Source organism: Notamacropus eugenii, chromosome 3 (genome assembly GCF_028372415.1).
Source record: "Notamacropus eugenii isolate mMacEug1 chromosome 3, mMacEug1.pri_v2, whole genome shotgun sequence".
Lineage (NCBI taxonomy): Eukaryota > Metazoa > Chordata > Mammalia > Diprotodontia > Macropodidae > Notamacropus > Notamacropus eugenii.
The window spans coordinates 400869749-400883013 of record NC_092874.1 but is presented as its reverse complement, the minus strand read 5'-3'; the positions used below and the strand labels follow the sequence as shown (position 1 = coordinate 400883013).

General features: G+C 40.4%; 1 protein-coding gene across 9 annotated transcripts in view; it reads right to left on the bottom strand.

Moving 5' to 3' along the window:
• Window positions 1-12649, bottom strand: part of LOC140497271 (uncharacterized) — a 31452-nt gene extending 18803 nt beyond the window's left edge. For 7 of the 9 annotated variants that reach the window (XR_011964595.1, XR_011964593.1, XR_011964596.1 and 4 more), the window contains exons 1-3: window positions 12318-12649; window positions 10813-11308; window positions 6867-6952 (exon numbers count right to left, since the gene is read on the bottom strand). Coding sequence is in view for 3 of the 9 variants with exons in the window: in XM_072598033.1 (XP_072454134.1) it covers window positions 6867-6952; window positions 10813-11308; window positions 12318-12467 (732 nt within the window). In the remaining 6 variants the exon portion in view is untranslated. Of the gene's footprint in view, window positions 1-6866; window positions 6953-10812; window positions 11309-11701; window positions 11791-11822; window positions 12298-12317 lie in introns of those variants that run through there. The other 2 variants (XM_072598035.1, XM_072598036.1) reach the window with 2 other exon arrangements.
• Window positions 12650-13265: the final 616 nt, after the last annotated feature.

The following is a 13265-nucleotide window of genomic DNA, read 5'->3' as shown; positions in this document are numbered from 1 at the left end:
AACATATAAAAGTATAGAAAACTCAGATAATTAAAAAAATTCTTCTGGTTTTGTTTTCATTCTATCTTATTCATTTGCTATTCTTGTTGATTTTATTTTCTCCCTTCTTTTTAGTCTTTTTATCTGTTAACTTGTCCAAAAAAGAAAGATAAAAATCTACTGCTATGATAGTATTGTCTGTCTTCTTGTAATTAAGTTAATTTTTTCTTTTATAAATTTTGTCTAAAGAATTTGAAGATATTAAGTTTAAGAATTATATATGTTCATTGAATATGATTTCTTTCAACAGAATGTAATTTATTGTTTTATCTCTTATTTTGAGAGTTTTTTCTGTTTGCTATCCTGCAAGTCCTCATTTTTTTTGATTCTGTGTCTGTTTTTTTGGGTGTGTTTCTTATAATCAGTTTATGGTGGGGTTTTATTTTGTACCTAATCTGTCACTTTTAATAGACTTTTTAATCCATTCACACTTAAAGTTATAAGAGTAAGGTTTATATTTTGTTATGAGTAAGGTTTATATTTTCCTACATTTATCTCTAAAACAGTTTTCCTCCCCTAATTATGATCTCCTGGCCTTGTTCTTCTTCCTCTGTAAAAAACAGTACTTTGTTTCTAGTTAGTTTTGCATAATCTGGTTTAAGGCAACCCCCTTTTCATAGGCTCTCCCTGCCATCCTCAGGCCTTTTCCTTCTTATTCACTACCCCTTTCCCTAATTTTACTTAATTCCTTTTCTTCCTTTCATCTAGAAAGTTCTTTCCCTTCTCAGGTAAGGCATCAAGTGAAATCCTCCTTCCTCTTCCTTGTGTTAAAATTGTGTTCATAAGTTTAAAAAAAATTGTGTCCTTTTCTAAATTTCTATCTCTTGTTCTATTTGTTCTCTCTCCCCTTCATGTCTACGCTAGACTTTTATTCTTTGATTAATGTACTTTATATTTATTTCTTCTTTAGGCTATGTATTCCTTGTGGAATTAAAGCTTCTAAAGTACCCATTTTGAACAGCTTTTGTTATTGTCCTGTAGACTATGCCCTTCCTACCACCCACCCCCCCAGTCCCCTCTTCCTGGTGTGCCTCACTCTTAGAAGAATTAATTCCTACAAGAGATAAAGAAGATGAAAATATTTTCCCATGGTAGGAATTTTCCTGTCTCCCTAACACGATTACTCCCTATCCTTGACATCCCCATAAACCATTTTTCCCCCATTTGCCATCAAATCTTTCTGGGTCTGTGCCCTTTCACCCTTCTGAATGTCAGTTACCCTCAGGAAGTCTGATTCCCCTTTCCCTAAGACAGGATTCTGTCCATAGTGGCACAACACTCTCAGAAATAATAGGCTCTAAGCATCAAATCCTGGCAGATAATACCCACTGTGAAGCCCTCATCTCCCATTATGGAATATCTCTTTCCTCCTATGGAGTGTTCTTCAGTGGGACCCTCTACCCCAATCCAAGACCCCCCTTTTCCGTTTCAAACCTTAGTCTTGCCACTTCACCCACTCTCCTGTAAACCCTCTTCTTCCTGATAGACTATAGGAGTCACTTTCTATTTATGGTTTATGAGTCACTTAATTAGGGTGTATGACATTCCCCTCTACTTATTTCTCCCCTCTCCCTTTTTGGACAACCTCCCATGCTTCAATTTAGTCCCACAAAAAGTGATTCACCTGTAGGCACACTGTTGTAAGGATGGGTGCATGATGTTTTAGGCTTATTTCCTCACTATTAGTTTCTCCATTTAAACACCAGTTTGTATCATGTCTTCTTGTATACTTTTAGAAGGAAATCTCTTCCTGGTCCCTCTGCTGTCATTTTGCTGTTGCTTTAACCCCACAGAGGTCTTTCTTTTTCTAGTCTCTCACCCCTCCTTTTCTCCTCAGGTTACATTACTTATGCCTTCCTTGATTGCTGTCACTTCTTTACCTATTTGTATTTCTGGAGTATTTGCAAAGCAATAATCTTCTTACACTTTGTTTTTCTGAAAGGAATGTTTCAACTGTCTCACTTTTATTTAACATCCATCTTTTTTTTCCATTAACGATGAGGCTCGAGTTTACAGGGTATGTCACCTTGGGTTTCATCTAGAGCACCTCTCCTTCAGTTCATTTTATTCTATTCTCTCCTGTGGTTTCAAGTGTGGACAGACTAGTCTTGTGTTATTCAAATATCTTTTCCTTCATATTTGAAAACTTTTCTACTGGTTGTTTGTGAAATTTGTTTTCATTAGAATTTTTATTTGACCACTGTCTTGGGATTTACAGTACAGATGGTTTGGTTTTTTTTTCTCCTTCTGGAAATGGTCTGTAGGTTCTTCTCCTTGGCACTTTGTTTTCTGTGTTCAGAAGGTCTGGTCAGTTTTCTTGTTTTATTTCTTGCATTGCAGCGTTTAGGATTTTTCACTTGTGTTCTTCTGGGAGACTTATAATCTTAAATTATCTCTATGCATCCTGAATTCAAGATTGATGTGTTTTGTTTGTATGAAGATTACATTTCTTAAAATTATTGCCTTTTGCTTCTTTTTTTCCTGTTTGTCCTTCACTTCTGTGTATTTGCATTCACAATCAATTATCCTCTCTTTTGCTTCTTTGGTGAAACTTGCTACCAGGGTTTCAAGTTTTTCTATTCTGCCGATTCTTCCTGCTGCATATGACATAAATTCTACTTTTATAGTTCTTAATTCTCTCTTGAATCATTCAAGAACATCCTACTATGGTTCCGTGCTCTCCTGGGAATCCACAGAGCACTCTGTCTTGTTAGGTATTGATAAATTTTCCTTTATCTTGCAATATCTATTTATAGATGTCTTGACTCATTTACCTGATCAAGAGGCCATATTACCTGCTGCTATTAAAATTGTTAATGCCAGTTTATGTTTTTGCTCAGTCTCTGAGTTTTCTTCCTCCTAAGACCTTTGTTAACATCAGTCCTTTTCCCTTATATTTCCCTATCATTTTCTGACTCTTTCTCTTTGACCATGGATTCCCTGGGGGCTAGACCTCAATCAAAGCTGTCTTAGTCTCCTCCCAAGCTGGGAAATTTATTTTTCTTTGGCATCAATCTCTGCTTCAAGTGTCTTCTAGGGGGAATTAACTGGCCTTAGGTGAATGCCAGATTCCTTTCCTTTAGGCAATCTGCCATTCCCTCTGTTCCTCATGTTGCTACCCCAGGCAGAGCAAGCTTCCCATAATTTTGAACATTTGTCACAAAAGAGGGTGAGGGGAAAGGCAGAATTGAGTTCTGTTACTTGTTGCAGGGTCCGGAGTAGGGGTTAGCCGACAGAGAATATAGTAGAAACAAGGGAAAACTCCAGAAACAAGCCTATGGGTCAGGTCGTGCTGCACTGGCAGAGTGTTGGGCATGGTAAGGAAGGAGGTGCTGAGTGAGCACCTTAGGGATTAGCTTTCTCCAGTATCAGTTATCTCCTCAGGGTTCTTGGTGTCTCAGAGCATGGATATAGCTGCAACCTCTTGTGCATGACTCTTATTTTGAAGAGGTTTTAGAGGTCATGTAGATCAGAAAAAAGTCTAGTTTTCCATCCTATTGGTCACAAAACCCCGACTGGAACAGAATTTTTATATTAATAGCAATTTTAAAATCAAGATTTACAGATTCCACTTTCAAAAAATTTCTTACCATCAATCAATCTACAAACATTTGTTAAACATCTTTGACATGACAAGCACTGCTAGATACTAAGGAATACAAATAAAAAAGTCAGTCTACAGTTTGGAGAAAACAGGGCAGGAAGCACGTATACATGGAAGTAAATACAAAATATAAAAGTAAATAAAGGTCACTTTATTATTTATTTATGGGGGAGGAGCAGGGTTTCACAACTGGAGGGAAAAGGGAGTAATATGAGAAACGAGGAAAGGCTGCAATAGGATGGCAGTGGTTAAATTAAGATAAAAAGGAAGTTAGATCCCTACTTATGAGTCAGAGATGAGGAAGGGATGAATTCCAGGAATGGGGGGACAGCCTATACAAAGGGAGAGAAAAGGAGGTAGAATGTCCTGTACCAGGAATAGTTAAGCAGGTCAATTTGCTGGAAAAAAAGAATGCATGAAGAAAAATGCAAGAAACCTTAAGAATTAGAAGGTTATGCAATTGTGCTAAGTAAGCCCCACAACTGTCACTTGGACCGGGGTCTAAGGGCATAGCAAAGGAGTGGGTTCTAGAAACAGGACCTCTTGTTCAAGAGTCCCAAATAAAATCTGACAGCTTATCACTTTTGGTGTTAGGGTGACTGACTACGGCCAATCAAAACAAAAGGAAAGTGGATGAGGCTGGAAGTATGATAAACAAAGGCTGCTGTTCAGGAAGTAAAAGCATAGAGTGGTGACCCAGCACATAGCATAGAAGACTAGAAAAGCTCAGCCTCACAGGAAGTAGGCAAAGTATTGGAAACTAGGAACAAAACAAAAGGACTTTGGGTCAAAACCTGTCTCAGAGTTCTAAGGCCCGAAGCCAAAGAGAGCTGAACTCAAGACAAGAAGTTACAAGACTTCATGTTACTTCTTTACTTCTACTTAATAGAAGTTATTATTCAACCAGAGCAACAGGGCACTAAGATCAGATATACCTGACCTTATTTTATATATATACAATATAATCAGATAATACCCTGACACTGGGTAACAAGTACAAAGTGAGACTCACAGAAATACGGATTTAGCATTTTAGCCCATACTTAGGATGAAGAGGTACTGGTAACTTATCAACAAATTATTATAAGTATTCTTTAAACTTTACTTTCTCCACCCCAGGCTGGACTACTTACTGTAATATTCTGAAAGTTCTACATGAAAATGTTTCAATCACATTATTTTCTGCAGAAGACATCTAGCTAGTCTAAAGTTCAACCATCTGCCTTGGCCACAACCAAGGAAATCTTTAGAAGGAAAGAAAATTCTCATAATAATAACTGTTATTATGATAATACTCAAATAGATCTGTGACCACATCTCTTTGATTTCATCCATATCAGTCCCTCCTTTGAGACTCTTGTCCATGTCTCACACAAGATTTACCACAGTGGATCTTCTTCCTTTTCTCCTAACCTCCTGAGAATATAATGGAGCCTTCAAGCTTAAAGCATATATCATGCTTTAAGATTTGTAAAACACTTTCCATATGGCAACTCATTTAATATGTATTCCATTTATAGCTCCAGACATTTCATAGTGAAAAAGGGGTAAAGAGATTGCTGAGCACAGGTTCTTCATTTGAGTTATTGCTTAAATCCACAAACCAGGTTTAAAAATTTCTTGGAAATTATAATCATTGGTAAGTTACTGGTGACCCCCTTTTTCTTCAAAAAGCATAGTTTGAATTCTATCTGGTGAATTAAGCACATTTCCAGTAACACCAGGTAATTTTTATTATATCACTTACACTTGGATGAAGAAACAGTACCACAACAGAATCAGTGGATTCTCTTACCAGTTCCCTATTTTCATGATTTAATAACGTTAATGCATTTTTCCAATAGGGTAGTTATAAATGGTATTCCAAAAATTTTAGAGCAGTTCTAAGCTTTAAAAATTTAATAAATGTTAAACTTTTACAACTTAAAACAGCGCTCAAGTTTTTGGGACACTATGTATGTGTATCTTGTAGAGAGTAGCCATTTGAGGAATGGAAGAAAACTCTTTTTAACATCATGCACAAATAGAGGAGCTCAGAAGCAAGTGGAAGATTGAAGGCATCAATGCTGAGCTGAGGCCTCCTGAAGCAGGGGCTCTCAATATCCTCTCCATTCAAGGAGAACTGAAAATAACTGTACAAGGGCCAGGGCCCAGAAATGGACATAATAGGTCAATCTATTTCTAACAGTTTGACATAGATACATAATTAGCCTGACACAGCCATGATTACTATATATAAAACACCATTTTTCTGGTCTAAAAGGTTAAAATCTTAGAATTGGTTCCCACCTTATCCTTTCACCCCTTCATTTGCCTTCTCAAAATACTTCAACCATTCTCCGCTGCTCCATACAAAGGGTCAATATTCAATATTCTTTTCAAACCTAGCCCCACTGCTACTTAATATGAACCTTCTTCTGTAGCCAGGACATTATATTCACATTGGTTATTGCAAAGAGCATGTCCTTATCTCTTCTAGATATATGATATTTTTCTTCTTTTCACTTAAAATCTGTTTTTTCTCCTCTCTAATCAAACAGTACCCAACAGTACTCATATCCTATATTCTAACCCACATTAATCTCTTTCATCTCTGATGGCAGACAGATAGATAGGTAGACAGACCTTGCTTTCTCTATCATGAATTATGACACTTAATGCTTTGCATTTATTTTTGTTTTTCATATGTTAGATTTGGCATTGAAATAAGATTATAATATCCTTGTTTCCAAAGATTCTATTTTACATTTCTTTTGTATCCTTCAGAATGACTGCCATACCAGTAAATACATTTTTAAAATATTAAAATGAACCTATGGCTTTAGCAGTGTAAGGAGTTTCCAGTTAGGAACAATCTGCACCAATGCAGATCTGACAGTCTTGGAGAGCTTCCTAGAGCACTGAGAGATTAAATGACTTGCCCCACTATCACAGAACTTGAATCTGCGTCTTGGACTCCTAGGCCAATTATCTACTAAACTAAGCTACTATGTGAGCATCTGAAAGACTAAAATGAGAGTTGGACAAAGGAAATAGGGAGTATTCCCTAGGGAGTCCACCATCCCTCAGAATAGGTCCAGTGTCTGGGGAAAAAACAACAAGAGTTCATATCTCTAGACGAGCCTTTGTTGAGAAGAGAAGCCCATGCAAAATAGAACAGAAAAGTGTCTGTACTGAGAGTCAAGTCGACACTGTAGAAAAAGGAAAGGACATTTTAACTCACCTTAAAGCTGGCTATTGGTAACACAGCAGACATTCTCTCCTCTGTGCTTCCCTCTTGGAGAAGAGGAGAATTTTGAGAACTCGGAACTAAGGAGAAAAAAGAATGAAAACAAGATCAGCACCCAGGCTCTTACAAATTCCGAAAAAATGACACCACCTGGAACTCTAACTTTATGTCCCTATAGTTGACAGCACATTTCCAAGGAGAGAATTTAGATTCAAACATCAGACATACAGTCTGTTGTTTAATCATTCTATGCCTAATCTAATATGACACTTGGAGTGTAAAATTCAGTATTTCTGCTATACTTTTCCCCCTTTGTATGAAGAACTATCTCTTTAAGAATATAGAATATATAAGAATCAATTTGCTGATTTCCTTTTAGAAAATACTTCCTAAGAAATGTAATATTTTCTGTTAGACAGAAAGTGCTATATCATTGTTACAGCACATGTGAGACTTAAGACACAAGGGGTCAACACCAAGTTTAAACACTGTTGTGTGTCCCTGAGCAACTCAACCGATCATACTATACCTTAGTTTTCTCATCTGTAAAAGTAGACTAATTATATGTCTTATTCACCACATAGGGCTTGTAAATGATAAAAAAAAAAACATTCTAAATGAAAATGTTTAATGCTGAGCCCTCTCCCTCATAAGCATCCATGTCAGTCACATTCTATCCAGGTACCTATACCACTTAACCTTTTCACTGTGCCCTCCAAAAGCCTAATCTTGCTTTTAACAAATTGTCCCTCAAGTTAAACTTCTTCATGTCATATCCCACCTACCTAGCTATCACAGAAATCTAGCTTTCCTCAGAAGATTTTGCATCTCTGGTCATTCACATTAGTACTAAATGTACTTTTTCTTCCCCTCTCACCCCACTCCCCTCAACATCCTTCATAGTGACACAGTAATTGAGGAGGTCATGCTTCGTGCTCCTCACCACTACTTCCAGGCACTCTCCCTAACATCCTCACTCAGTAACATCTCCTCCTTTGAGATTTACTCTGTCCAAATAGCCCAAACCATCTTGGCAGCTACTATTTATTGGCCTCAATTCCTTTTTTCTCAAAGAGCTCAGTACCTGACACAAGGACTTCCTTTCACCTCCATTCTTTATGCTGAAGAATTCAATTTAGAGTTGTTGATAGCCCCAGATACCCTTTCTCCTGAGTTCATCCACTTCAACAACTCCCATAATCTATACTGTCACTCCTCCTCAGCAACACGGAGGTATAGTCCTACCCTTGATTTCATCATTCTCCACAAGTATTCTACCTTCACAGTCCATAACTCTGAAATTCTTCTTTTGGAACATAATTTTCTGTTTTTCCATCTCTCCCTGCACCTCACGCTATTCTCTAGCTTCCTAAAACTATTCTCTATTTTCACTACAACTTCCTGTTACTGTTTCTCCCTGATTTTACCAGCCATTATCCCTACTCTGGCCCTATATTCTTCCCCTCAAAATCTTGACCAGTTAAATCTGTTCATTGTCTTCGATATTTAAATCTCATGCCCCAATGTCCTACTGCTATTCAGCCCTTTCCAAACTCCAGCTTTGGATTACCCACATTATCCACCTTTTCAGTACTTTCATATGTCACTGGATAAAGTCAAACAACCATCCTGACTAGGTCCAATAAACATATGCTATCCAGTCTCTCACTGGACCTTCCCAGTTGCAAAACAATTCTTTGACTCTTTTCTAATTTACTATTCCAATCTCCAGAGGATATTCTAAACATTCTCTCCACTCTTCAATATACCCATCCAACCCGGCCCTTCCCTCTCAGTAAAGCATCTTGCCTCTTGAGGCCAACTATCACTAGCTCCTTCCCTCCCCTAACTTCACACTTCAAATCACCTCAAAGCATACATCTCCCTTTCTCTTTTCCTTTGCTCCAATCTTAAAGGATGAGACTGCTTGCCTTGCCAAACAACCCCTCTATTAGTATCCTTGAATCTATCTTCTCCTTGAATTTGTTCCCTTGACAATACCCTCTAATTTTCAACCTCTCCTCCCCTAATGGATCCTTTCTTGTCTCCTATAACCATGCCCAAATCTCCCCTAGTCTTATAAAATTCTCACTTCACCTTCTCCAATTACTGTCCTATATCTCACCTCCCCTTCAAAGCTGTACTCCTTGAAAAAGCTGTATAAACTCATTGCCCCCATTTCCTTATCTCCCCCTTATTTCTCAATACCTTATAATCAGGATTCCATCTTCATCACTTGATTGAAAGTGTTTTTTCCAAAGTCACTAATGAACTTTTTATTGCTAAATTCAATGCCCTTTCCACAGGTGTCTGCCTCCTTGACCTCACCATAGCATTAACACTGTTGACCACTCCCTTAGGGATACTATTCTTTCACAGTTCTCATTTTATCTGTCTAATCAATTTCTTCTCAGTTTCCTTTGCAGTATCATCCTCCATGTCCCATTCTATCTAAGGCAGGTATGGGTATCACAGGGCTCCATCCAGGTTCTCTCCTCTTCATTCTCTCTCAGTGATCTCATCAGCTCCCATGAATTCAGTGGCCATCTCCACGCAGATGATTCCCATGCATACATATCTAATCCTCATCTGTTGCTGAGATCCAGTCTCACATTTCCAAATGCCACCAAGACTTCTCCACTTGAATGTCCTATAGGCTCCTCAAAACCAGTCCACACATTCAAAACTTAATTTTTCTTTTCCCCAAACTAATTGTTCCTACTAACTTTCCTATTTCTGTCTAAATAACACAATTCTTCAAATCACCTAGGTTTGCACACTAGGCATTATCTTACACATCATTCTCATTCACCTTCTATATCCAGTCAATTTACAAGTTTTGTTGATTCAACCTTCTCAACAGTTCTCAAATTTATCCCTTCCCTCCACAACAACTCTAATTCAGGACTGTATCACTTACATGGATTATTATAAGAGCCTGTTAATTGGTCCCCCTGCATCCCACTCTTTCCTTTTTCTAATCTAATCTGACTCCATAAATGTGCCAAATGGGTATTCATAAAGGGTAGGTCTAACTATGTCATATTCCTGAATAAGACACTTCAATAACTTATCAGTATATAAACTTCTGTTTAACATGTAAAGCCCATCCTTTACTATCTGGCTGTAGCCTATCTTTCAGACTGATTACTTCCCCTCCTGCACTCTACATTCCTGCTAACCTGGCCTGCTGGCTGTTTCCCAGGTAAGATATTCCAGTTCCCACCTCTGTGCATTTGTACAGGCTGTTCCCTTATCCCCGCGCCTGAAATGTTTTCTCTCCTCACCTCTGTCTCTTAGAATTCCTATGTCCATCCTGTCTTCTTTCAAGGCTCAGCTCAAGCACCACTTCCTTCAAGCAGTCTTTAGTCTAGTTGTTATAATTATCCTTGTCAGCCTTGAAATCACTCTGTATTTATTTTGTAGCTATCCCATATCTACCAATCTGTGAACATGTTGATTCCCCCAGCCATAATGTATATTCTTTGAGGACACGGACCATCTCATTTTTGTATCTGTGTATCCCTAGCCCCTACCACTGTGCCAGGAATACAGGAAGAATATTCATAATTGTTTACTGATTCACTGATGCTCAAGGTAAAACTGTGGAGAGAACCCCTGTAAGAACATAAAAAGAGATGAATATTTGACTTTCCTGTCTTTCCACTCCCACTAAAACAGCCCATAAAGAATGTTCTCCCATTTTATAGCCAGATGCTATACAAATAGGAAGGGAGAAGGAAAAGGTGGGGTAGGGGAGGGAGAGAAGGGGGGCAGACAAGGAAAGACCCAAGTAGATAACATAAGACAAGAGGAACAACTTTGAGATTAAAAAGGGTCTCACTCCCTGTCCACAGATTCTGGGTACTGTCTTCTAGAGACCTCCCTTCAGACCCTAAAGAGAGTTTGCTTTTTCCTTCTATCTTCCTTCAGTTCTCACCTTCCTCCTCAAGCATCTGGGTCAAATCCTCCACCAAGGTGACCACCTCTTCAATGTTCTCCGGATGCTGTGACTTCACCCAAATCCTGATCTCACTGGGCAAGATGGTCAGGAATTGCTCCAGCACCAGGAGCTCCAGGATCTGCTCCTTTGTGTGAATCTCTGGCCTCAGCCACTGAAGGCACAGTTCCCAGAGCTGGTTCGCAGCCTCACGAGGTCCAGCTTTCTCTGGATATGGAAAACATCTGAAGCTCTGGCGAGAAGCTTCATGGTTAAATTTTTCTCTTCCTAGGGTGGTTTCCTGTTCCCTGGAATCCTTCCTATCTTGTTCATGCATCTCCAGGACTTGGGGGTTCAGAGAGATGGTCACCATGTTATTCAGAGCCAGCATTTCTCCACTTGGGACTGTCACCATGGACTTCAAATTCGAATTCCCAGAAGAGAGCCAGTTCCCTTCAGTTTCAGACTGGAATCCTGCATACATTCTTGAGGGGTGCTGTGGACAAAGATACATACATATACACTGTATCATGGTTCACTGAAAGAAAGAACCAAGATTTTAGTCACACACCATCTGACTTTAGAATCCTAAGACTGTAAAGAGACTGTGGACAAATAGCCCAGAAAGTGAGTAGTGAGCAACAAGGGAATACACACATACACATAGGTGCATATAGACCCATGCATACATGTATGGGTCTATATGCGTATAGAGACAAGCATACATGTGTGTCTACATGCACTTATCTGTATATGTGTGTGTGTATGTATAATTATATTTATCGCTTTTAAATTCACATTTCCTTACAACTACCCTGCGAGCTAGTTAGTAAAAGTCTTATGATCTGCACTGTACAGATGAAGACGTGAGTTGGGCCAACTGATTTACCCGGAGTTGACAGCCAGGGTCAGAGCCTCTCCTGGCTCGGCGCCCTCCATCCTACACTACGCTGTCTTTGGATAGAAATACACACATGCAGACAGACACACAAAGAGATGCCTGCTCCCACCACTCCATGCTGCTCATAGCTGAACAATGCATGCATTCTGCTTGGGATGGAAACTCCGCCGGGGCAGAGACCGCGTCTCCCGGTCGAGGACCCTGGCGGTCTCTCCCCCCAGCCCCGTCTCCACCGGGCAGTCTGCCCAGGCGGGTCTTCGGGGGAGACGGAGGGGGAGGAAGGAAGACCCCGGCGAGGCGACCGTGCAGGAGGCAGGCGGGGCAACCCTTCACGAGGCGAAGTCGGCGTCCAGCGCCGGCGGGCCTCCCCTGGCCCGAGGCCCACGCTCTGCCCCTACGGGAGAAGCTCTTCTGCCGACCGGACACCCGCAGGGAGTCGGCGGCTCGGGGGCTCGGGGGAGGGGGCTCTGGGCGGCCGAGACCCGGCGGTCCGTGTCCATCAGAGTTCAAAGCGCGAGCGATCCCACACCAAGACTGCCGCAGGCAGAGCGGACCATCAGGGGCAGAACAACGGCGCTGCGTGCGCATCCGCGCCCCTACTCACCGATTCGCCCAGAACTACAACTCCCAGAATCCTCTGGGCACAAACGTTTCTGAAGTCTGGAAGAAAGAAACCTGGACTTTGAGTCGGAAGACTATCTTTCCAGGGTCGCTTCCAGCGGTGGATCCGACTCCTACTCTTAGCAGCAGCCATCCTAATTTCTTTTTCCTGGTAAAAATGAGAAAGTTCAGCTAGAGGAGGTGTGAGGAGTTCTTAACCTTTTTGTGATTGTCATGGACCCCTTTTGCAATCTGCTTTAGGTCCCCAGTCAGAATAGTGTTTTTAAATGCCTAAAATAAATTGCATAAGATTACAAAAGAAACCAATTAGCTTTGAGTTCATTTATCCAACTCTCTCCCCCCACCCCCACCCCGCACAGCTAACGCCTGGCACCCCCTCTAGCTTAGGCTATTACGACCGCCTCCCTGCCTCTAGTGTCTCCGCACATCCTCCTCCTCCTCCCTGCCGACAAAAGGACTTTCCTTTAAGGGCGTATCTGACCGGGTCCGTCCTGTCCACAGCACGCTAGGGGTCTCCTCGTCTCCAGAATAAAATCCAAACTGCTCCAGCTGGCTTTCCAGCCCTCCTCAATGTTGACTCAATCTGTTTTGTCTCTGCCTTTAGTTCTTTGTGAATAAAGATTTTCACTGACTGTCTTTAAATCTCAGCGCCTAGTACCCTGGATTGATTGAGAATGAATGAAAGAAAAATCTCTAAAGGTAACCTGTTCAAGAGCAAGGTTCTGCAAGCCTGATGATCCATCCTTCTTTTACATAGGATGAAACTAAGGCGAGTTAAAAGACTTTTTTTTTCTAGTGTCTCAGCTACGTAGTAAGGATGAAAAAAAATGGTCTCAAGCCCATGTCTTCTGTCAGTTCAGTGTACTTTTCACTAAATTGTATGTCCTCTCAGGTGTACTTTCCTTTCAAAAGAAAAAATGAGTATCTACAG